The following is a 24111-nucleotide window of genomic DNA, read 5'->3' on the forward strand; positions in this document are numbered from 1 at the left end:
CCGCCGGGTCCAAGCTCACTTCAAGTAATAGGTTGCCCAGTTGCAAGTTGCCAGTTGAAAGATAATCCTTTCATCATCATCGTCGTGCATATCTCTCTCGATCCTTGAGATCTCTTCCACCTCTTCTGCCCTTGCCCCATCTCGAAACATCACTCACTATCCTTTACCCAATTACCTGCATATCTACGTATCACCTCGCTCCTCAAACACCCTCAACGCTCACAACGCCCTCCCATACGCCCACCCATGCGCCCACCCATGCGCCCCACGCTCCTCTTCCTCGCACTCTTGGCTGCGGTCGTCGCCGAACCCACAGGTTGGAACTTGGCATGCAACCCCAGCCTCTCCGTCTGTAGTCGCTGCACCATCACTTGGACTGGTGCAAGTGCGGTTGTATCTGCGTGAGTCCGTCTTCCACTACTCCTACACTCCACACCCCAAGTCTTTAGTCCTAACCCACAGCAAAGTCGTCGACGCAGCTGGGTCCGGGAGCTCCTGTTCCGTCAGCAAGACCGGCGATTCTTGTACCTGGGATGTCGGCATGGCCCCAGGTAGTGTCGCATCGGTTGTCTTAACCTTGAATGGCACCGACTACTCACATACGCTCGGTGAGGTCGAGTGTGACCCCAACTGTCCAGCATTCGCGGATGTGTGTCCGGGTTCAAGCTCGAGCACTTCCACCCCCATCACCCCTTCCTCCTCCAACTCTCCTTCCACCACCTTTGAACCCCCTTCCAGCACCAGCACCAGCACCAGCACCAGCAAGAGCACCAGCAACCCTTCCCCCCAAGTATCAGATCCCCCTTCCTCCCAGCCAGCCAGCAAGGGCCCCACGACCCCCAAACCTGACCCTGCTGAGACGACCGCGAATGCCGACAAACCAACTAAGCAAGTCAAGACGACGACCAAGGTCTCGACTGCCCCACCCACAGAGCTCACCACAACGGACGAGCAAGGGCGGACCACGACGATCGTTCTCCCTGGTGCTGTCATTACCACCATCACCACCGTAGATGACGAGCCGACCAAGGGCCTCAGCACCGGCACCGTGGCCGCCATTGCGTCCGTGAGCAGTATCGCCGGTCTTGCCCTGATTATTGGCGGGTGGTACGCGTGCCGTAAGAGTCGGCGCCGCAACGAGGAAATGGAGCTCGAGGATTCGATCCTGTTCGGGCCTCCCCGCCACGGGTCAGCAGTCAACGACCCGTTCCTCAGCCCTCTGAGCAACGCGACTCCATACGACGCTCAGGAGGTCCTTGGCCCAGTCGCCGGCCAGCGGACGAGTGGGTACGGCGGGCCAGGTATCGCGTCAACCTTCCCGGCACGCTACACGGACCCATATTCGGAGCCGTCGAGTCCGACCATGCGCCCGAGTTCGCGCACGAGTGCGCCGAATTCACCGGTAATGATGCCGCGCAACCGCTCGGCCGCCTCCCTTGACCGCCTCTCGCGCCCGTCGAGTCTGGTCCTAGTCTCGGAACCCACCGTGTCCGCCAAACCAGCACCACGATACGCAAACGACGACGTTGCCGAGTTCGTTACGACGGGCACGCCAGTTACTATGCGCTCACTCGTCCCTGGGAGGCGGCGCCAGAGCGCTGGCATCCCCGACCGCCCGCGCAGCTGGGTCGACACGGATGATCGGCGTGTGAGCATGACCCACGAGCAGATGGTCACGGCCGTGGCCCGTCAGAGGGATTCGCGCGGGTCGCGGGACCTCGACGCAACGCAGCCGCTGCTGCAGCGCTGATGTGGCAAACGCCAACCAACGTGGACTAGATCTTGGACATTTGTTTAGGCACCTGGGACTAGCTAGGACAGTTACGTCACGAGGTTGGACATGTGATGTGATGTCATTGTTGACGCGCTCCCCGGATGTGACGTGACGTGACGGGTAAATGTGACTCGGTTGTAGCAGAACCCGCAGTGTGGCGGGGTTGAGGTGGTTGGAGCATGGAGCAGAGGTGCTAGACTAAAGGAGCCACCAAACTAGGGGTAGGGGCTGCGAATAGAGAGGGAGAGCACGTCGGAATGGAATGGTCAAGATGGATTGCATGGATTGGATTGATGAATGATATTGAGCATTGAGTGAGCATTGAGCATTGTAGCCCTATATAGCCCTTTAGCCCTATGATCCTATGATCCATGCAGGTTCAGGCGATATGGGATCATGGCAGCATGGCTAGCATGGGGAAAGAGGGCATCAGTTCGTAACCCTGAAAGATGGATGCTTTCAGCCCTTGGAGCGCATTTGGCTAGTATTACTACTACTATTACTATTACTACTACTATTGTCAAAAATGGTCTCCAGTAGCAACAAGTAGCAACATCATCCAACTCTTAACATTCCATCATCCTCCTTGTCGTTTCATTTCCATCCCTCATCCACCTCGTTCACCTCGTCTACTCAGTTTCTCCTTTCTCTCATTTATCGACTCATTCAACGCGTCATCCTCCTCCGCCCACCCGCGTCGTCTTCTTTCACATCCTTCTCCAAGAACATTGCTCTTTCCTTTGCATTCTATCCGCCCTCGGCCACGTCGCCTGTCCTTACTCCTCCGTCGCTGCCGACTCCCCCCACTCTTGTCAATTCCATTCCCACTCTCTTTCACCATGTTCATCTATAACATCCACTCTCCATCAAAGACATTTGCACTGGCTGCCAAGGGTGGGTTGCGGAAATGCCCGTTCTAACTCGCACAGAGAATGAGGATTGTATCACACTCATCGAGCGCATCATCGCAAAGGCACGCCTGTCGCCCCACGACGCCGACGCCGTGCGCCACCGTGTTGACGGCGCAGGCGTGGTCTACGAGTTTGAGGGTGACCGGTGGGCACTAGAAGATGGCAAGTGGATTCACCTCGGCCAATCTGACGACAGATGACGACCTTGCGATCGTGACTGCGCGTTTCCGCTCCGACTCTGAAACCAACCCCACACCGAGCATCACGCTGCATGTTGTGCAGCCATCGTCACTAGACCCAATGGGGTCGAACGGCATCGTGGCCCCACCAGCATACCGCACACCGAGCACGGCAACGGTCAGGGCCCAGGCCCGGCGGACTTCGCACGCCGGCTCGGTGGCGGGATCCGTCGCGCGTTCCCACTCGGCCCGGCAGGTGGCAAACGACAGCGTGGTGGCGAGCACGACGCTGTGTATTCCGAACGCAGAAAAGAACCCCGCGCGCTCAGCCGGCGCACGCAGCGTGCGCTCGATGCGGTCGACCACATCTCGGCGATCAAAGTGGGGCGACGACAACGCCGAGCCGCTCGGCGACGTGAAGCGGCGCCAGTTTGAGGAGTTTCACGCCAACAATGGCGTACGCACCGTCGTTGGCAAGGTCGGGAATGTTGACAATGTCCGCATGCTCCTCAAGGCGGGGTACCGCAATATCTACCTCTCACGCGCGTTTGCCGTACGCCACGGTCTCTTGTCAAAGAAGGTTAGATCCATTATCATCAGATATCTGACGGCAGCACGGACCGGGTATGGGCGGATACACGGGGCTCAAGATCCTCGGAAACGTTCCCATTACTGTTGGCAGCCGGACAGCAGTGCACAATGTCATGCTGTCCGAGGAACAGCACTTTGATGTTGTGCTGGGTCGGCAGTGGGTCGAGAAGATGGTCATCAAGGTCGACCCACTGGATCCAACGCTCCTCACGTACATGGACACGGGAGAAACGATTCCGTGCGACCTCGTCGTGCTGCGCGATGCACACGGCGAGATCATCACGATTACCTAGTTCTGTTGCGGCTGGATCGTAATAGTGTGTTAGCATACATAATTGTACTGGCGATGCAGTTGTACGAGGCAGCGCAGCCAACGCAGCGGGCGCAGCGAGTTGCCAGCTAGCCCACATGTTACATTGTGAGGGGTCAAGATCACTTGTGGGCGGAATCAAATCTACACGTCCGTCACGTGACCCATTACACGCATGACGCTGACGTCCTCGAACATACCAAACCCCAACCTCTACAATTACCTCTCTTCAATAACAACAATGGCTGCAGTTATCGCCGTCCCTGCCGGTCGCTCCCTCCGCCGCTCCGACAACGCAAAGTGGGTTGACCCCCTCCCCGAGAAGGGCATCATCGAGGTCAACCTCGACCAGGGCATTGTCAACTTTGGTGAGTGAGCTGAGCTGTCCGTCAGTACTTGGGCAGGGATCTGCCAGGATGGGAGCGGCTAGAAGAGTGATGGATTAAATCGATTGAATGAGATCAAGCTAACCCCAGTCTGGCGCAACAAGGCCACCTCGTGCGCAGAGGACGAGCTCCTCATCTTCCCGGGCGAGGCATCCTTTGAACGCGTTGCTGCTGTGAGCTCGGAGGCTTGTGCTAGCTGACAATAAGGACCCAACCGGTCGCTCGTTTGCACTCAAGTTCAGCAGCTCGAACCAGGTGCACTTTGTGAGTTTGCACACCTTGCTCGCCTCCACCCAACTCTCCGCCCAGCTACATTCAGGTTACCAGAATATGTAACGCAGCTGGTTTTCTCGAGCAACTCTGCTGACATAAGTTCTGGCTGCAGAGCGGCACGCTCGCGGACGCCGATGTGCGCGCCACTACCGACATTGACGAGTTCCTCAAGGACCCCGAGTACGTCCCCGGCTCGGCGCCGATCAACGACTCGCATCGCGCCAAGCCGCGCGACACTCTCTCCACCGCGGCGGCCACCACGTCCTCGTCGCCTGCTCTGGCTTCCACCTCGGCCTCTACCTCTGGCCCGGCGGCTTCGGCCTCTACCTCGGCAACGGGCCAGGGGAAGAAGGACAGTGACATGGCCCGCCTCCTCTTCCAGTGGGCCGAGAACAACCTCCCGATCCCTGAGGACGAGGACGCGAGCCTAGGCGACATCCTAACTCCCGAGACGGTCGACCGCCTTCTGGCCGAAAAGCCCGAGCTCGCGGGCCAGATGGCCGCCAACATGCCTCCCGACCTGAGCCTGCCGGGTGGCGAGAGCGCCGCTTCCGCCAGCGGGCTTAAGCGCGTTGTGGGCACGCCTCAGTTCCGCTCGGCTGTCAACGACCTCGAGATGGCGCTGCGGAACGGTACCCTCCCCGATAGCATGATGCCGTGGGTGCAGGGAGGAGGAGGGGCTTGGAACCTCCGCTCGTTCCTGGCTGCGCTGCGCGAGGTCAAGACTGAGCCGGCGGAGGCTAACAAGGACGACGAGAAGATGGACACGGACGAGTAGAGATGTCATGTACTGAGGTTGAATGCGAAACCATACTTATGCGGCCGCGTTTATCTCATGGCACACACAGCCTCGGGCCCGAACTGGTTCTCGTGGACTGGGATCATTGCCGAGAAGATGACGCTGATGCTGGAGGGGCTTCTCCTAACAATGGCTACTGAGGTCGAAGTGTCATCTGGTCGGACTCGCCCGATTGTTCTTGCTTACACTGATCCCACTCTGTCACGCGGTCTCGCAGACCGGATCACATACTCATATACTACGACACTCACCCCACTGGGCTATGCCGGACATCAGGGCGGACCATCGGGGCATAGATGGTCAAGAGTCGCTTGCCAACTGCACCGAGTCCGATCTAGCAAGCGAGCGATTGGGCCCACGCTTTATATGCATGCTCGACCGCCTGCGGCCGTTTACATCTATCTATAGCATCTACCTAAGTACAACCTACTTCGCCCAACCCTGCTCAACCTTATCCATGGGCTCGTACTCTATCCGATCCCTCCTCCGCCCCAGCAACCCCACGAGCCAGAGCCAAAACAACACAACAAGGCTCCACACACACGCTGCCCAATCTGCGACTCCTTGTCTCGCCCGCCGACCCGCTCGTTTCATCCGCTCCTGCGTGCGCATCCAGCTCAGCTGCAACGGCCCTGGCCACTCGACGCCGTGGTACCACACGACCAACCCGTCCCCGGCCACGAGCTTCACCTTCACCGCATCCCACGCGGCCTTGTCCATATCTGGGTCGAGCTCCTGTCGGGTAACTGGATAGTCACGCGTCCATTCGGACTGGAGATGGAAGACTGGGTTGGGGAGGCCAAACGCCTCCTCTGCGGCTCCTTGGACGATCTGTTGTTAATTCACGAGACTCAGGCTTAGGAAGGACGCACGGCGTATGAGATCGGGCAATGTCGTGTATGCCGGGACATTAATTGGGGATAGGACATGGCGAGTTGGGGCGCGGATATCATGATCAACGTCGGTGGACACATAATGAAGGCGCGGCGTGACGGAGAGTAGAGTGCAAGGGTGGGTGGTGGTATGGGAGCGCGAAGAATGAGGGAACCGGGGGGAGCGTCAAGGGAGACAGTGGAGTTTTATAGACACAGGACACGCGGATCCAACCGCAAAGCAATGGAAACCCGTGCGGTGGCGATGCGTCAGAGCATAGTGACTGTGCTCGACGTGTTGAAACGCTTGTAGATGCTTTCGCACAGCAACCAGCCAGGCACCATTATGCCTCTTAAACGTAGACTGGGCGCAGATCGAATAGCGGGAGCAAATGCTCCTTAGGATTGAAGATCAGCAATGGAGCCCGACGTGGCCACTGGCGTCTCCGTGGCGGACCGGCATTAGAACTTGGCGTTCTTGACAATCGCCCATCCCCGCACTGCGGCCACATCCAGGTCTGCTTCGGCGCGGTACTTCCCCTCGAGCTCGCGCACAAGAAGGTCGACGACACGGTGGAAGCGTGACGCCTTGCGAACGAGGACGAGACGATATGCGCTTAGGGCCATGCTGCTGTCAACTCTCTGTTGCAAGCCATCCTGACTCACAACATGAACGCATGTCGGCGGATCGCGTAGTGCTCGGCACTGTCCTTGCGAGCAGCGTGCTGTACACGTGCCCGTCCCGCTGTATACGTGTACTCGCCTGCCATCACCAGCCACCCAAATACCAGGGCTGCGCGCCTGGCGTCAAGGCTGCCGGTAAAGTAGTGGGGGATCTTCATGGCCGTGAGGGCGAAGTTGATAAAGACGTTCAGATAGACCGTCTGGAGAGAGTTGTGATGCGTATCGACCTGTCGTCAGCTGAGGGCGTAGGAGGCTTCACGTAGGCCACTTGATTGCGGTTCTGCAACTGTCTGCGGGTCAGAATATGGCGTCGCTTCCAGAGACCTACCGGTTGAGCCAGCCTACGAAGGAGGCGCCAGGCTCGCGCACTTTGCGCAGGGCAAACGACTGCCTGATCGCTAAAGTCAGTTATCTCGATGTAGCGGAACTGACGTGCTGATAGCATGCGGTCCGGGTCAATAGAGAAGTCGAGGGTCTTCGTGTCAATCAGGAAGCCACAGAACGGTAGATCTGGAGTAAGCTTGCTCAACTGCGAGCAGGCTCACATGTTCGGCTATCGTCCCGTACCGAGATAACAGGCAGAGCTTGCCCATTGTGAGCTAGCTCGAACGACAGCACCGTTTTCGACGGCGAAATGTGTGCGCCGTATTCAGGAAACCCGCAGGACATGGTGGTAACAAATCGACGCGCAAGGTAGTAGTCGTCAGTGACAAGAAGGAAGTCGTCGATGTACCGGAGCAGTCGCTACGGTTAGCCTACTCCTCGGGCTAGATCTCACTGTCCCTCGGCGCCGCGTCCATCCAAGATAGTCGCCTGCGAGCCACGAGTAGAAGAAGCTGCAGAGCAGGCTGCTGAGGCATGAGCCTTGTGGAATACCAACCTTCTGCCGGTACAGCTTGTTGCCGTACTGCCAGATGTTGTTCCCGACATGAGAGCGGAGCAAATCCATGCACTCGGTGCGAGTCACCTCACGCGGGCGCAGCAGGTCAGCAACGACGGCGTTGCGCATGGTCTCTGCCATCTCTTTGGCTTGGTGGCCGTACTGGGACTGAGCGGCCTCTGCAAGATCAGCGAGCGCACAGTGAGGAACAAGAAGCTCACGTGTGGCGGCGGCTCGCGTCTTGAACAGCTTGCGGGGGATTCCCTGAGATACCTTGCTGGCAGGTGGAAGGAGGATGCAGTGCAAGGCGAGGGCGTATTCGTGGTTCTTCTGTCAGCGCTGGGTGGGCGTTCACCAGAACGCACCTTTTCGAGAATATACTCCATAACCTCGAGCAGCTTGCCCTGCTTGACTGTGTCGAATGCCGACTGCATGTCCATCTTGGCAAAGTAGAGCCGAGGCCTGCTGTCAGTGCCTGCCGTCACAGCTGCTTACAATTGCCCGCGTTCGTCCATGAGCTCCTTCTTGAGGCTCTGAAGAAGAGGGAAGATCTCGTTTGTCCCGAAGAGAACACCACCAAGGTCGTCGCGCTGTCGATGCATCTCAAAGGCCAAGATGTGCTGGACGTTCTTGAGCACCTCGTTCGCAGACGGTAGTGTACTCGCACCCGTTCCAATGCGCGTGCCGAGGCTTGTCTTCACAGTCAGCGCGATCAGACTTGGAGGCGTACGACACGCTTGCCAAGGTTGACGATCGGCCGGAAACGCCCATTCGGCTTAGGGATGAAGCGCACTGACGCAGCACCCAGTTGGCCAGTGAGTGCTTCCTCGGTCTCCGTCTATCATGTCAGTTGGGGATCCGGTAGCACATACCGGCCCAAGCTCTTCCAGAACCGTTGCGACAAGCATGTTGAGGTGAGGGACGCTCGCGTTGGCCCAAGCTGCATGGTGGAAATAAACAGTACCGTAACCTGTAGTCGGCGTCTCGGTGGCATAGAATGTTGACTGCATCGTCAGTAGACAGTAGATTCATCAGCGGCGGACCTTGAGCAAGGGGATAAGGTAATTGTTGAAGAGCCAGTGTATGAACTGCGTGGCCAGCTCACGTCGCTTCGAGGCTTCACTTGCGGGTACTCGAGACTGCTGCTTGACGCACAGCCACTCGAGCTCGTTCACACGCACGCCCTGCATGAGGGAGTGGACGGTGATGAGCTCGTTCTGGTTCAACGTCACAAGCCTCCGCATGTCTAGTGGGTTAGGTCATCTACAGCCCCAGACATACTCTTCAGGATGACTCCAAAGTTATGGGCGCCGACAAACTTGGCAGGGAATGCAGAGCGCAGCACCGCATCCAGATACCTGCATACCTGAGATCAGCTCAGACCCTTACCTGGCTCACTTGTGTATGTGGCACCGGAGCCAGCTCTGGAGGAGTACTGTCTCCATCGAGACCTAGTGCTGTCTGAGACAGTTAGAGGACGACAAGATGCCAACTGTACCAGTCTAACGTCATTCTGCTCGTCAGCACACCCATCACCCCAGACATACCGTGCGATCGAGACACCTGGACAGGATCGCTCCGTGCGCAATGCGGGATTGGCGCGCGAGAATCTCACGCATCGCGCCGACCATGGTAGCCCGCCGCGCCAGGCTTCCTCGCGCGCCTGATCCGCCTGGCGCCTTGGAATCGAAAATGACGCACAGCAGTGCCTCGCATTCTTCATCCGACGGCAGCGCCTTGGGCCGTAGCCTGTTGAGGATGTCTGTGATAAGTTGCAACAGCTTTGTGAGCTCACGATCCCGCGGGAGTCCGTGGGCAATCTTGCCTCGCGAGTTGAGCTGCGGGCGCCCGTAGAAGATGCGCTGTCGGCACAGTGTGACACTAGCTGGTCTACTGTGAACAATACGTCGACTTTCCAGCTTACGACGCCTTCTTGGGGTTAGGACGCACGCGTTTCGCGTCAGCCTCGCCTCCTTCTGCCGGCCGCTTCTTTCCCAGCTCCTTCATCTCGCTGAGTGGTGCCCCGTTCAACTGCATGTAACAGTTATTGCCGAGAGGAAGGAAAAGACTGGTGGAGAGGAAGAGGTGGTGAAACCCTGCGTCCCCAAGTCTGATGTCAGCTGCCAGAGACTTTTGATAGCTCACCGGGAGCGGAGAATATGCCATGGCCGACCGCGTAGCACCGACGCTGGCGTCTGCGCACACGCTGCCTCAACGCCGGGCCTGGAGACGTTCAGGTGCGAGCTCATGCTCCATGGCTGGTGTCAGCTTGCTGCATCAAAGCCACCAAAGCGGAGGCGAAAGAACGCGAGGGGAGATACCTTTGTGCCCCAGACGAGCGCGTCGCCGCGGGGCCCGCGCGCGTTGACGAGCTCCTGTACGAGGCGGTCAATTGCCTCCTGTTGCGTCCTTTGAACTGGGCTAATCGGGGTTGCTGTACCTGCCTGCGCATTGGGCGCGCAGATGGTGGTGGAGAGAAGGTCACGGTACTCTGTTGGGTCAGAGTTATAGACTAAGGAAGGAACGGCGGTGAGGTGGGTGCCGAGGGTCATCAGGACGGGGTAGTAGATGGACAAGGTCTTGTGCCGCAGCGTCCCCTCGCTTCCCAAATCCCCCATGCTGATGTAGTTTGGGTTGTTAGAAGTAGGAAAGAGATGAGGAGAGTAGAGAAGAGAGTTAGAGGAACACCAAGGTGGAGGTCACAACGTGCCTGGGGTCGCTCTATGAGTTACAAGGTGAGGCTAATACTATTGTTTGGTTCCGGCTTCTGACATTTTCCTCACATTTCCTAATATTTCCTCAGACTCTCCGGCGTGTTCTTGATTTCGCCAAAAGGTTTCAAGGCCACTCGTCGTCCCACCGGATACCTCGCGAGTGAGGGTGCAGCCGCTACCATCAGCGCACCCACTGATTTCAACTTATGTCCCTCACAGCGCGCACGCTCTGGAGCAGGTCCATGACGCTGAAGCGCACGCCACTGACGGTATCGAGAATGTGGTAGTGAAACTGGTACAGCATGGCGGTCATGAGGTTGCTCATGCGGGCATCGACTTCCTCACTCGTCACGGATCTGGGGTGAGATCGTTACCGCACCTACCCACCGGTCAAACCAGAAACACCACTCCTGCGGTTGGTTAGCACGGACGGAGGAGACGCACATAGACGACGCGAGGAAGGAACTCGGAGAACCACCACCGTTGACTGCTCGGTATGTGGGTGTGGTTGAGCCTGGGTAAGGTGTAAGCGTTACCAGAGAAGGGGAGTACATGCTCTCGGAGATCTTGATGTCCTACCCGTTAGTCAAGCATTGATGGACGCACCTCGAAGACGAGATTATCGACCTGAAATCTCTCAAGGTCGCTGCTGTTACTGTAGCTGCACAGAAGCCACCTACGTAAGGCTCCACGAGTCTTGTTCGGGAAACATGTACTCTAGCATTAGACAACTTGGGGGGTTCGAGGAAGAGGAAGAGTTGGCTCACGGTCGGTCGTGAACGGCTCGAATGATGCCTGGTAGGTCACATAGGTGGGAGGCGGCGCCATGGCTCTCTCAGCCAGGGCACTTGTGTCAATGGCTTTGGCGAGGGGTTCGCTGGTGATGGTGGGCGTGGAGAGAGTGGGCGCGGCGAGAGTAGTGCCCCCGCTCTCCATGGCTGTGGTACTTAAGTCGCGAGGTGCGTAGCTGCTGGGTGGCCACATGGTTGGCAACACGCCCGCTGTGTCAAGGTAATGGAGCAGTATGTTGCTGCATGTGAGGAGTTGACGACGAGAAGTGAGGCAGAGGGAGCGGCAGGGCGGTGAGAAGCTACCAAAAACGGGAGAGATTGACACGACTCGTGCTTCTCTTCACTACGCCCCTCTGAGATTAGTGTAGGCTCACTCGGTGGTATTGTTATCGTCTGGCTGGTGGAACCATAACAATGGTATCAGCGCCCATGTGTTTGTCCACAAAGCATCATGGAAGCTTAACTTGATGGATTTTTTGGCTGTGACCCGCTGGTCTCTCCTATTCTGCTACTCACGGCCACACGGTCTAGAGATCCGAGATCGCGATCGAAAGATCGTTGGGTCGCCGAAGACCTGAACCCCGGTGATGCTCGTCTACGACCCTGTTCATAGACGGACTTGTGGTTTTCAAGGCGGATGTTGGAGTACTCGGCGTCGCCTTGAACTCAAACAGCAAGCAGACTCGTCCCACCTCGGCGTCGCAGCGCCCCTCCCGAGGCTCGCTTGCACTGTTGAATTATCTGTGCGGTGTTTCCACGTAAGGGTGTGTCCCCATGATGGAACTCGTCTCCCTCGAGTATGAGTACTCTGTGAAGCATAAAGATGTGCGAGCGAGCATACCGTGAGTCGTTCGGCCATTATATATCACCATGGCACGGTGCTCACCATGGCACGGTACTCGTCATAAGGAAAGGTTGGGTTGAAACAGTGAATGCGATGACATGAACTGACCCGATATTGGAACACATGGGAACATGGCCGGTTGAGCGTGCCCAATGCTCTGTATCACTATATCACTAAAGGGGGGCCAAGTCGTTTAGAATCATTCGCAGGAGCCATATTCTGGCCATTCTGGCCTGTTGGCCCACTTTTGACTGTGGAGCATGGATCACCCCAGTTTAACCGGTCTCGAGTTGACGCTTCATCCCACATGATGCCTCCCACACACTACATACCACAATCGGAATCGGGACATTGAGTGACGCGTCCAACCCACGTCACTGTCCAGCTGCGATCAAGGGCGCGTGCGTAACTTGGTTAAGGGAGAAGGGAGTTTCCATCACTGTACCACTGTAACCACTGGTTGTGGGGTAGGGACAGGGTAACAGGGGAACAGTCCTGCCCCGCGCGTACGCGCGTGTGTGACGCGAAATCAGAGCTTGCGCTTCCAAACATCAGCCTACCCTGTGACCGATGGAACCGAACTCGTTCTCGCGTTGAACCCAGGTGACCAGTTGACAAAGCGCTTCCAAGTGCACAGCGCTGACGCTACTTGCCCTGTGCTTGTCTTGGCGCACCAAAGCCATCTTTGTCCTGCTAGCTCCACGCACTTTTATGCCTGTGAGAAATATCATACTCGGCATAAGTCACTAGTATGTAATCCAGCACCCTATGCGCCTGCCATTTCCAGGTTCATGTGGACAAGATTGCCAAGATGTGACAAGTGGGGGGGAGACTAAGTAGGGTGATGAGAAGCGCCACCAAAGTGGAAACGCGGTTGGTGTCTCGGATCCTCGGAAGACATGCATCAAAAGTGGGGTCGTACCTCTGAGACCTTGTACCTTTTCACCCTGAATACCTCGTGTGGGTAACCTCTTCCAAAGGCAGAAAGGGGTCAAGTCAAGGGGTTGGGAGGAGCTTACAGGGAATCAGGAGAGAGTTTCCTGAATTGTTTCGCGTAGAATGGGTTAATCTTGTTCTTGTAACCCTGAATCCATCCTGTTGGATAGGATAACAAACTGTGTGACGATATGATCCTATTCACTCGTTGTTCCACCTCAATCTAAATCAAACAGACTATACCAAGTCTTTAGATCTTTAGATTGACTGAATGAAATCCAAACTAATCAAACAGAGGTCCTTGCAGATGACGCTTGGACTCGCATCTTGGACCTCTCCTCTTCTCCTCGTTCATCACACAGTCAAAGTCAGCCAGGCGCTACTTGATCTTACTCTTCTTCCTCTTCATCTCCTTCACTCCATTACCCCATCTCCATCTCCACTTGTTAGGACTTTGATAGTTCCGCAACACCTCACACTCGTTTAACCAACAACGTCACCGACTATACGACATGCGAGTTCTCGCTCTCTTCACCCTCCTCACGGCCCTTGCCGCCCCGGCCGCCGCCCGCTCTCACCCCCGCCGCCAGTGCAAGGCCAAGCACACCCCCTCCGTTCCCAGTCCTCACCAGAGTGGTACCGGAAACAACCAGCTCAACATCCAGCCCGAGCACGGCCAGGAGGAGCAGCCCCCTTCGAGCGCCGGCAGCGACTCGGCCGTCCAGCCCTCCAAGCCAGTTGAGACCCCCGCTCAGACCCCCGAGCAGCCCGCCGAGACCCCCGCGACCACTCCTGCCGAGCCCTCGTCGTCGGCCGAGGCCACGCCTTCTTCCCCGGCCACCGATCCTTCCCCCACCGAGTCGCCCAAGTCGGAAGAGACTCCCGAGTCTGCCCCTGGCTCGGAGGCAGAGGCCGCCACGCCCTCGCCTTCTCAAGTTGCGCCCACGCCGTCCGAGGGGGCTCCTTCGCTCTCTGAAGAGGCGCCCTCACCTTCCGAGGCTGCGCCTACGCCTTCTGAAGCCGCTCCTTCGCCCTCGGAAGCCGCTCCTTCGCCCTCGGAAGCCACTCCCTCGGCTTCAGAGCCCGCGCCTTCGCCCACTGGCACCGCCCCCGACGCCGCCTTTACCCAGCCCTCTGTTACCGACCCCGCCCAGACTGGCCCCGATGCCTACCAGCAGACCCTCTTGGACCTCCACAACAACCTGCGTAGGCAGTACTCGGCCGGGCCGGTGACCTGGAACCAGGGTCTTGCCGACTACGCCGCTGGCCACGCAGACAAGTGTGTCTTCGAGCACTCGGGCGCTTCCACTGGTGAGAACCTTGCTGGCGGTACTGGCTCCGATTACGACCTGGCTGCCGAGTTCCAGATGTGGGCCAACGAGGCGAACGCGTACAACTTTGACAAGCCCGGTTACAGCGCTGAAACCGGCCACTTTACCCAGGCCGTCTGGAAGGGTACCACCCAGATCGGCTGCGCCTGGAAGGCCTGCGCTCCTGGCACCATCTTTGAGCCCCAGTTCGGCAACTCGCTCATCCTTGTCTGCGAATACGAGCCCCGTGGCAACTATGTCTCGAACAACAACGACCAGGAGACGGCCAAGTGGTTCAGCGAGAACGTCGGCCCCAAGGCCTGATAATCTCGGTCCCATCTTTTGATTCATCCTTCCTTCGTAGTCCTATCTTTTGTTGTACAGAGCTGGTCTCTGTAGGGTTTATGCACTTATGGACACGCGAGTGTTGTGAATATATCGTATTATAGAGAAGCGGGTCGTGTCACCACAATTAGTCGCCACCCAGTCATTCTCAGGCACCGATGATGTCGGTCGGTGAACAAGTCGTAGACCCCACCTTACGATCACCGACATCCACATCTCACATCGTTACATTGCATCTCACCCCTCGCTACGCTTCCGCTCGCCATGTTTACAGAAGGACGGGGCGATGAGAAGGCAGGCGATTACTCTGGTGCGCACGCTATCCCCCCCACCAACTGACGCCCAGGGCCATGGCTCCAGACGCAGCTCATGCTGTCGCTGGGAGTAGGCCTCACGTCCTTCCTCGTCTTCAGCTTCCTCCGCACAAGATGGCAGCTCGTCTATATGCCCCGCACCAAACTACAGGGTGGGTGTCGCTGCGTGTGCGCTGACTCTAGACTTCTCGCCTGCCGCCGCGCACGTCCCGGACGTGCAGCAGCGCGGCTGGCGACGCCTATTTGGCTGGATCATTCCAACATTGCGCACAAGCGACTACGTCGTGCTCCAAACAGTCGGCCTCGATGCCTCGGTCGTACGTCGTGCTGTGGATGAGCTGACCTCAGCTCCTGAGCTTCTTCTTCATGTGTTTCTGTCTCTTTGGCCTCTTCTCCTTACTGTCCTTCTTCGAGGTCGTCGCGACCCTAATCCTCGAGCCTGATGTGAGCTTGTCCCAGGCCCGACTAATTCCAGGGCGTTGAAGATCCTGTGGATGCGATGGGCTTCAGCAACGCATGGCCTGTCCTCAACGGCACGAATATGAAGCGCTCGTTCGAGGAAATCCTCAAGGACCCCAGGCCCCCGACAACAGTGTACATCACCTTTGTGTACATCTTCACGGGGCTCACGCTTTGGTTCCTCCACCGCAACTACCATTACTTTGTCAACGCGCGCCAGGCCTTCAACCTCGGTCTTATCCATTCGGTCAGCTCTCGTACAGTAATTGTCACGCAGGTGCCGCACTACCTTCGTGGCGATCGCCAGCTCGCAGAGTTCTTCGAGGGCTGCGGATGGAGAGTTGAGTCCGTTAGCATCGGGCGTCACGTACACCCAATCCGTGTGGCGCTCGACATGCGGACCTGCGCGCTCCGCAACCTCGAGCGCGCCTGGGTTGACTGGCTCGGCAACCCAGCCAAGGCAGAGGGATATACCCCCGACATTTACAGCAAGGCAATGCGCAACGTCAATGGCGGAGCGCCCCGTCAAAGGAGTCCAGAAGACGAGACTGATACTACCCCACTCGTACAGAGCACAGGCGACGTCAGTACCACGTACGGCAGCACAGAGCTGGATCCCGAAGTGTTGCGCCGCGAGTTCAGCGACATCCACACCGCAAAGCCACGCCCGAAGCTTCGGCCTCACTGGTTCGGCGCCAAGGTCGACGCCATCAGTTACTGGGAGAAGAAATTTGAGGCTGCGGATGAGGAGGTGCGGCACCTTCGCAAGACTGGAGAGTTCCCAGCGACGCACGTCGCGTTCGTGACCTTTGACGACGTTAAGGACACGCAGTGCGCGGCACAGGTCGTGACCTACCGCGAGCACTCACAGATTGTGACCAACCTGGCTCCCGAACCGCGGGATATCATCTGGAAGCATGTGAATATGACTCGCCGTTCGGCGTCGATTCGCGACATAGTGATTATGGGCATTATGACGATGGTGCTGTTGTTTCTGACGCGTGAGTGACACGAGAGGCGTTGTTGACAGCAGTGCCCACCAACGCCGCATTCGCGTCGCTGCTCTCGGACAAGCTGATCAAGAAACGCGCTCCGTGGCTGTGGAATCTGATGAACAACGATGAACGGCTCAAGGCGTTTATCCAGACTACATTGCCGTCGATCCTCGTCGCGACTTTCAACAGCCTCATCCCATTCCTCCTCGAATGGCTCTCGTACATGCAAGGCTTCCGCTCGCGGAGTGCCGTCGAGTTTTCGCTCCTGCGCAAGTGCGTTTCATCTGATGACTGGCCTGACCCCAGATACTACCTTTTCCTTGTCCTCTCAGTGCTCCTCATCTTCCTGGTGGCGTCGACATGGCTGAAGTGGTTCGAGCTGGACTTGGGAAATAACCCCTCAGAAGTGAGCTCCGAATTTATGAAGAGCTGACCCCAGATCCCTAGAAAGCTTGCCGAGTCGCTGCGATCCTCCAACGCCCGCAACTTTATGGTCTCGTACGTCTGCCTGCAAGGAATGGCCATGATGCCACTGCAGTTCCTCAACCTCGGGCCGCTCTGCAGTCTGGTCTTCTCACGCATGTTCGCCAGGACGCCGCGCGACTTTGCCGAGGCAAACGCCCCACCCGAGATCAACTACGGCTGGGTCATGTCTCCGCCGCTGCTCATCTTCACCATCGCCATGGTGTACAGTGTCGAGTCGCCGCTCGTTGTCATGTTTGCCGCCGTGTACTTTGGCATGGCCTGTGAGTTGAACGCTTCATGTTGGAGCTGACGGCAGACTTTGTATACAAGTACAAGCTGCTGTTTGTTTACTTCAAGCCGTTCGAGGCAGGCGGCACAGCATGGGGCATCACCTTCCGGCGTATGATCTGGGGCCTCCTTCTCTTCCAGGTTTTCGTCACAGGCCTGTTTTCGCTACGCAAGAAGCCGACAGCCGTGCTCTTCATGGTCGCGCTGCTCGTATACACCTCGTGGTGGGGCTATGTCATGAACCGAGACTTCACCCCTTTGAGTGACTACACGGCCCTCAGCAACATCTGCGAGGTGCAGAACGGCGAGGGCGCTGGCGACGTCGCAGGTATCCCAGAAGCGCCGCGCTCGCAACAGCACCTCAACCTGCGGCGGTACGCGGTCAACGACGATACGCTATACGTCGCCCCCGCAGACTCGCGAACAGACTACTCGCAGCCCCCAATGAACATGTTCTACGATGGCGTCCTCAACACCGGACGTCGGCGGTACGCATCGCCGGCGCTGAATGGGCGCCTCCCGCGCCCGTGGTTGCCTACACCAGCACGTCACCGAGAATTCGGAGACGGGGTGGCGGAACGGCGTGGCGTTGTCCTCTCCTTGCGCCGTAAGGTAGCAAAGGGATTCAAGCGCAACAAGAACAGCTACACTGACGCTCCTGCCGACTCGCCCGTCAGGGTCATGGACGAGCCACCCCGCGTGCTGGAGGGCGAATCCAGTACGAGCTGGAACGTTAATCCGTGGCGTGATCCATCGCCCGCCACTGGGTCGCCCACGATCCCGACACCCTCGCGCTCACCAGGACGCATGAGCTTTGACTGGAGCTCGGGTGTCATGGCGTTCCCGGACGAGCATGTATGGGACGACGACGGCGACGACGGCGACGACTCGGCACCGGAACCTGACGATCCTGCCAGTCCTGTGAGTTTGGTCGTTTCGCGCTGACACCAGTCGACGTACTTCCACCGGCCAGAGCGGCGGACAACCATCTCTGGACTGAGCTTGGACGCACCGGCGCAGCAGCATAGAGAGGGCCGACAGTGATATGTATGATGTGCAGCTGTAATTGTTGGTAACGCTTGAGCGAGCGAGCGAGCGAGCGAGCACGAGCACGCGCAATTCCGCGATTCCCTACTCCCCGCTTGTCATTGCCGTCGCGGCAATTGCGATCCGATGCATTTGTCTACCACTGTTTAGGCGTCCTTGTTAGGCTGGGGCTGGATGAACTCGGCCTCGGAAGGCTGGCCGTTCTCCCACTTCTGGTACTTGCTGCGTGTTAGCAATGTCAAATGTGGGGCAAGGCAGAGAGGTGATGACACGAGAGTGTGAGGGACGGCGGAGGAAGATGAGGTTGGAGCAGAGCGAGATACGAAGAGCTAGGACAGCGAGTGTGGTGCTGCTCTGCCGCCCGCTCCCCGTCCTGTCGCCAAGTGCCCGCTTCCGATTCCACTCGCTCCAACACGTCCCCTCGGCTCTCTTTGGGAATATCAACTCACGCGCCGACGGTAGCACGCTTCTCGGCGGCAACACGCTCGCTCTCCTGCAGCGCGGTGCGGACCGCGCGCGACGCGATCTGGGTGTACTTGTTCCAGCTGCCGACACAATTGGTGCGAGGATCGAATTGGGTGTGGTGGGTAAGGCGATGTGAGAGGGAGGAGATGGAGTTAGGACGAGTCGTAGCGCAAACGCGCAGAGAAAAGACGTCAGCATCATTCCAAAGGTAGTGGTAGAGACGTACGTCATGAACTGGCGCCAGGTAGACATTTTTGCGGATATGTGTGGGGGTGGGAGGTGGTGAGCAAGAGGCGGTTGACAGCGAGCTCGAGTGTAAGGCCTGGGCAAGGACGCAAGGGGGCTAGGGCGGGTGAGGAGCGGCCGGGGTGCGGACTGACTGGCTGGGGCGGACGGGCGGAAGGATCCGGGGCAACTCTTAATCCCGCAGTGTGGCGGCTTCCACGTGGCGGAAGCGTCCACCAAAAGTCTCCAGAGCTGGCTGGCTGGTAGGCACGCACCCTCCAGCATGCATGCATAAACGCTACAATTGCTGGACGATTGGAGCAGAGATGTAGAGTGCGTGGCATAGTGTCTAGTGCAGCAACAGCGTCGCCCTCCCAACACCTCCCTCGTTGGCCTACTCCACTTGTAATGCAACATATACGAAGACGTGCATCGGAGCCTACTGTTCTAATGGCCGAGCCAACAACTATGGTGCAACTAGAGTGCAACGGGCACCTCATTACCGCGACTCGAGGGACCCAAGGAAGTCCGAGAGCTATCGTCAGCGCCATTCACATTCTTTTCCCGCGTATAAGCCTCCTTGCGCAAAGTGCGCTGGTCTGAGCAACTCACCCTCAAAGCACCAGCGCGGATCTGGTCCCCGAGCTGCTGCACGCTCGGGTCCGCCATGACGCGGCCCGCAATGTCGCGCACGTTGCGCTCGAGCCCCTGTAGCGTCTCGTTACCCTCGAGGCCAAGCATACCATCGCCGCCGCCCGCATACTCGTCCTCCTCGTCTTCCTCGGGTCTGCCAAAGTACGCGTTCGAGCTAATGGCCGTAGCGCCCTGGAACTGCTGGAGGCGGCTCTGCGCCTCGCTCGATGCGGCTGCGTCGTACGTCCCGCGCCCAAAGTACATGTCGCTCGAGATGCCCTTCTGGGTCCCGAAGCGGTCGCGAGCGCTGTGGTTCGTGTCCTCCTCCTCAAACACGGCACGAGACGTGCTGCTCTTCGTTGGGGCCGCGGCCGTAGACGCCACCTGCCCAAAACCAAGCTTGACGGGCACTGGTTTCTCGTCCTTGGCCATGCGTGTACTGCTGAGCGGCGTCCCAGTGCGCGACGAGCTGATGCCAGCCGCCTGGTTCTTGCGCCGCTCCTCCTCCTCGCGCGCCTTAAGCGCAGCAGCTTCTTCCTCCTCTTTCTTTTTATCATACCCGAGCCGCTTGACGCGCTCCTCCTCCTCACGCACTTTGCGCTCCGCCTCCTCAAAGTTGATCGTCGCACCCGCCTTCTTGGCGCCGAGCTTAGACGCACCCAGCTTGGCCCCGCCAAGCTTCATTGCCTTGGCCCCGCCGGTGCGGTTCGCTCCGATCGTGCGTCCAGAAGGGTTCGCACGCAGTGACGCCGAGCTGACGGTGCGTGAGCCAGTCGAGACAGGTGCAGAGGTGGTCGCGGGGGAGGGAGTGCGGCCGATCATGGGGGGAGGGGCAGGGGAGGCAGGCTTGCTGGGCCGCGGCGAGGGCGTCGGTACAGCCTTGTCCCAGTTGTCAAAGAAATCATTGTTGGTATCAGTCGCGGGCGTCGACGCCGCAGTCTGCATTGGTGTCAAGTCGAGCCCCTCAATGTGGATGCCGTCGGGGTACTGCCGTGCGTCCTCGGCGACGCGACGCGCTAGCTCCTCCTTGTACAGCAACGCCTGGCGCGAAGTGTATCGTGAACGCGCATCGCTGTTTCCGGGGGGAAGAAGACTAGATCCGCCGTGCTTCGTGAAGAATTCGGCGAGCGACTGGTTGCCGCCGACCTTGAGCGTGCGGAGCTGCTGTAGCTGCCACGAGTCGAGGTTGGTCGAGCTGGTGTGAGCGACGGTTGCGAGTACAGGAAGCACGCCAGCGAGTATTGCGAGGGCGAGTGGGAGCCGATAAGGGAGGAAGATGAGGTCAGAGGCCCGACAGCTCTGAGTGGGGCACGCGTCGCACCCGTTGCCGATCTCATCTAGCCCCAGGCTAGTTGCAGCATTCGAAGAGCACTCACCGGACAAACGATATGTGGACACCGAGGTTACGGTGCACACTCGAGCAGTCGAGGCAGAGGTAGATGCCGAACGTGACCGAAGTCCATGTTGGGTTCTTGGCAAGGCAGTCGAAGCAGGTCTGGTGTGAGTAATCGTGAGTTGCGCGAGCGGCGAAAGGAGGGCCAAGCAGGCCGGTGGTGCTCCGCCATTGAGGGTCGGTGCGCGCTACTGGAGCAGCGGTGCACAGCGATGAATTTAATGCACGGGGAGCTAGCACAATTTGGTAGCCAGCTTTAGCCATACACGCAGGGCAGCAGGAAGAGCGGCACTGCGATCCCCAAACAATCGCGAGCATATAGGACGCACCTTGTTGGCGTTCTGCGCCTTGAGATGCTTGAAAACCGCGACGGTCTGCTTCTTGGTGAGGTCCATGTGCGTCTAGTTTCTCTTGTGGTGAGTTCGATGCAATGGACAGGCGACGGGGAGAGATGAAAGATAAAGTGGTGGTCGACGTTGGTAGTCTGTAGTCGGACGTCACCATGCGCCCAATCTATCTATGGTGTCTGGCCGCCAGCGCGACGCGGTGGTGCACCCAAGACCCCTCAACCTCCACCTGGGAATATCTTTTCCATTAATCTCAACATTTTCTCCCGTCACGTGCTGACCCTGCATCTCATACACGCGCCACTGTTTTGAGCTCTGGTAATTAGGTAGCTCCGCTGCTCACTCCTACTGCTCGGAATGCTCGCTACATGAGACAACAAATGACATGCGCAGAGGTGTGGCGGTGGTACAACGGCCAAGACAGTGCACGGAATGCACAGATGGGGAGTGAGATGTGGGTATGGTCTAACGAATGTAGTGCAAAGCATGAGTGTTCACCAGTCTGGTGTGCGAGAGTAGGATGGGCGCACGCTCTCGTCCTGTGGTCTAAAGCCGATAACTTCTAGTACAGTGCGGCCGTTACGTTGGCACAAGATGGCGCACTTGTCGTCACGGAAACAGACGCGCCACACAGCGTCGCACTGGCTCGTGAGCTCGCGGATAAACGTGCCCGTGTGGATGTCCCACAACTTGACGCGCCCGTCGTTGCCGCCGCTGACAATGAAGCGGTCATCGAACTGGAGGCAGGTGACCGAGTTGTCGTGCGCACACAGGCGGTGCACGCACGAGTAGTCGTTCAGGTCAAAGACGATCACACGCCCGTCCGAGCCGCCAGTGATGAGCCGGTCGCCACTGAGCTGCAGCTGGCCCACGAGCGAGGTGTGGCCCTGCAGAATCGCCAGACACTCGCCGCTGCCAGCGTCCCATACGCGCACTGTCGAGTCCAATGAGCCAGACACGACGCGCTCGCCGTCGAACGCGACGGCGTAGATCTGATGGTAGTGGCCTTCGAACACCTGCAGGCATTCGCCGGTGTCAATGTCCCAGAGCTGCGGTTAGCTTACATGCGAACAGAAATAGCTCACTCGACACGTGTAGTCATAGCTGCCGCTGACTACCTGGTTGCCTGCGACCTCGAGGCATCGGACACTCTGATCGTGTCCCTCAAGTACGCGCAGCATGCGCCCACGGTCAATGTCCCACACACGCAGCGTGTAGTCTCGCGAGCCCGAGATGGCGATTGGCCTGCCGTCGAGAACCTTGAGGCAGCGGATGGTCGACGAGTGGCCCTGGAGCGTCCAGACCGGCTCGCCCGTGACAATGTCCCAGACGCGAACCTCGCGGTCACAGCCACCTGAGACGACGAGAGTGCGCTTGATGCCGCCCCAGCTGGCAGCGGCGCCACATACGTCACTCGAGTTGAGGCGCTTCGTTACACGGCTGTTGCTCGGCGAGCGTTCGTTCCCGTTCGACGACGTCGAGCGGTACACAGGGAGGGTGTCTGAGGCAAACTCGGCCGACCCGCGCGTCCCCGTGAATGAGGCGCGGCGCACATTCTCCTGCCTCCGGGGCGGGACGGCGGTACGGCTACGCGCGTGAGGCGACACTAAAACGAGCGCCCAGACACCAAGTTCGTGTCCTAACAGCGACTGGACGTAGTGGCCGGTGGCGGCGTCGAAGACGTGGATCTTCGAGTTGGCCATCCCAATAACAATATACTCATCGTTGACGACCAGGGAAGTGACGACCGAGTCGCCCATCGACGAGTGCATCGTCAGAAGACGTCCTCCGCTGAGCCAGTTGTTCTCGGTGAGGTACGCATCACGGAACTTTTCGCGGTACGAGCGCACGGGCGGTGCTGAGCGCTTGCCGAGTGATCGCTTGCCCCACGCCGAGTTGCGGCTGCCCGGAGGTTTGCTGACGCTGGCCTGGGGCTTCGGGACGCTGCTTTGGGTCGTAGTGGCATACGCCACACTTGGCGGCGCCGCAGGCGTATACGACGTTGACAACTGGGGCCTGAACAGCTGGCGAGTGTGCATGTCGCGCCATAAGCGCTCGTCCTGCAACAGATCGTGCCAGTACCTACACACGCGCATGGAGCGTACGAGGGTGCGCGGGTCATCGATGAAGCTGACACAGTGGAGAGCGAGTTCAATGGGTAGGTCGGTGAGGAAGTCACGCTTGAGGCGTGGGGATATCTTGCTCGAGACAGCCAAAGCCTCGTTGAGCTGCAGCTCGTTTACGAGCGATGAGAGGAACGCAAAGCGCTCAGCCTGGGGCAGGCTACGGAACCGCATCATCAGTGCCGATGAGACTGTGTGTCAGCGTGAGGGAACTTGGCGGGGGGCGGAAATGGAAGAGGAAGTTGAATGGATACTCACGCCGCTTGTCCGCACCTTCAGGTTCTTCGACATCCTCGTCGCGACGCGGAGCGAGTGCCGCATACGCCCATCGCTCCGTCGGTGTGGGGCTAGGTGCGGGTGTCGGGGGCGACAAGGCCTGCGCGGGGATATTGACGGGTGCGGCGGTGGGCGGATGGGGGAGAGAATGAGGGTGTGCGTGCGCAGGGGCTATGCTGGCTGGTCCGGGCGCCTCATCGCGGCGGCGAGGATGGGAATGGCCTGAGGGAGGCGAGGGGGGACAGGCCGGGGCGGGCCAGCGGCGGTGCATGATGGGAAAGTGGATATGGCTGTGGTGTCGCCTGGATGGGGCGATTCACCACAAGCACTAAGGAGAGTGGATGACAAGAATCGAAGGAGAGGGGAGGTATGAGAGGATCACGTTCGTTTGAGTTGGTTGATGGTTTGGGTGGCGCTGGGAGTATTCGAGAAGGTAGAAGTGGGGAGGCGGGCACAACGCGGTCTTTGGTCTTTAGTCTCTA

At 58.6% G+C, this 24111-nt stretch overlaps 9 protein-coding genes across 9 annotated transcripts; 5 read left to right on the forward strand and 4 right to left on the reverse strand.

Moving 5' to 3' along the window:
* Positions 1-246: 246 nt before the first annotated feature.
* On the forward strand, positions 247-1750 carry CcaverHIS019_0604050 (uncharacterized protein; the record flags this gene model as incomplete). Its single annotated transcript, XM_060602859.1, has 3 exons — positions 247-401; positions 463-649; positions 815-1750. The coding sequence occupies 3 exons, from the start codon at positions 247-249 to the stop codon at positions 1748-1750; spliced, it is 1278 nt and encodes a 425-aa protein (XP_060459211.1).
* Positions 1751-2613: 863 nt separating this feature from the next.
* On the forward strand, positions 2614-3748 carry CcaverHIS019_0604060 (uncharacterized protein; the record flags this gene model as incomplete). The annotated part of the gene is made up of 4 exons (XM_060602860.1): positions 2614-2668; positions 2704-2823; positions 2882-3444; positions 3479-3748. The coding sequence occupies 4 exons, from the start codon at positions 2614-2616 to the stop codon at positions 3746-3748; spliced, it is 1008 nt and encodes a 335-aa protein (XP_060459212.1).
* Positions 3749-4006: 258 nt separating this feature from the next.
* On the forward strand, positions 4007-5202 carry CcaverHIS019_0604070 (uncharacterized protein; the record flags this gene model as incomplete). The annotated part of the gene is made up of 4 exons (XM_060602861.1): positions 4007-4133; positions 4242-4324; positions 4359-4415; positions 4525-5202. 4 exons carry the CDS (start codon positions 4007-4009, stop codon positions 5200-5202), a joined length of 945 nt encoding a protein of 314 aa, XP_060459213.1.
* A 447-nt stretch (positions 5203-5649) lies between these two features.
* On the reverse strand, positions 5650-6152 carry CcaverHIS019_0604080 (uncharacterized protein; the record flags this gene model as incomplete). The annotated part of the gene is made up of 2 exons (XM_060602862.1): positions 5650-6054; positions 6096-6152. The coding sequence occupies 2 exons, from the start codon at positions 6150-6152 to the stop codon at positions 5650-5652; spliced, it is 462 nt and encodes a 153-aa protein (XP_060459214.1).
* A 405-nt stretch (positions 6153-6557) lies between these two features.
* EST2 (uncharacterized protein) lies at positions 6558-11309 on the reverse strand (the record flags this gene model as incomplete). Its single annotated transcript, XM_060602863.1, has 25 exons — positions 6558-6723; positions 6762-7006; positions 7048-7069; positions 7108-7177; positions 7212-7308; positions 7347-7523; positions 7558-7838; positions 7881-7986; positions 8025-8121; positions 8155-8354; positions 8390-8497; positions 8532-8663; positions 8703-8905; positions 8941-9025; positions 9058-9120; positions 9207-9421; positions 9455-9549; positions 9584-9769; positions 9805-9917; positions 9981-10238; positions 10591-10729; positions 10761-10948; positions 10980-11019; positions 11054-11090; positions 11141-11309. The coding sequence occupies 25 exons, from the start codon at positions 11307-11309 to the stop codon at positions 6558-6560; spliced, it is 3492 nt and encodes a 1163-aa protein (XP_060459215.1).
* A 2147-nt stretch (positions 11310-13456) lies between these two features.
* CcaverHIS019_0604100 (uncharacterized protein) lies at positions 13457-14578 on the forward strand (the record flags this gene model as incomplete). Its single annotated transcript, XM_060602864.1, has 1 exon — positions 13457-14578. One exon carries the CDS (start codon positions 13457-13459, stop codon positions 14576-14578), a length of 1122 nt encoding a protein of 373 aa, XP_060459216.1.
* A 285-nt stretch (positions 14579-14863) lies between these two features.
* On the forward strand, positions 14864-18164 carry CcaverHIS019_0604110 (uncharacterized protein; the record flags this gene model as incomplete). Its single annotated transcript, XM_060602865.1, has 10 exons — positions 14864-14909; positions 14946-15065; positions 15097-15230; positions 15262-15357; positions 15389-16373; positions 16406-16640; positions 16674-16773; positions 16807-17113; positions 17149-18041; positions 18072-18164. 10 exons carry the CDS (start codon positions 14864-14866, stop codon positions 18162-18164), a joined length of 3009 nt encoding a protein of 1002 aa, XP_060459217.1.
* A 1192-nt stretch (positions 18165-19356) lies between these two features.
* GLO3 (uncharacterized protein) lies at positions 19357-21278 on the reverse strand (the record flags this gene model as incomplete). Its single annotated transcript, XM_060602867.1, has 4 exons — positions 19357-19392; positions 19470-20685; positions 20867-20985; positions 21213-21278. 4 exons carry the CDS (start codon positions 21276-21278, stop codon positions 19357-19359), a joined length of 1437 nt encoding a protein of 478 aa, XP_060459218.1.
* A 446-nt stretch (positions 21279-21724) lies between these two features.
* CcaverHIS019_0604130 (uncharacterized protein) lies at positions 21725-23900 on the reverse strand (the record flags this gene model as incomplete). The annotated part of the gene is made up of 3 exons (XM_060602868.1): positions 21725-22279; positions 22316-23544; positions 23612-23900. 3 exons carry the CDS (start codon positions 23898-23900, stop codon positions 21725-21727), a joined length of 2073 nt encoding a protein of 690 aa, XP_060459219.1.
* Positions 23901-24111: the final 211 nt, after the last annotated feature.

This window comes from Cutaneotrichosporon cavernicola, assembly GCF_030864355.1.
Source record: "Cutaneotrichosporon cavernicola HIS019 DNA, chromosome: 6".
Classification (NCBI taxonomy): Eukaryota; Fungi; Basidiomycota; class Tremellomycetes; order Trichosporonales; family Trichosporonaceae; genus Cutaneotrichosporon; species Cutaneotrichosporon cavernicola.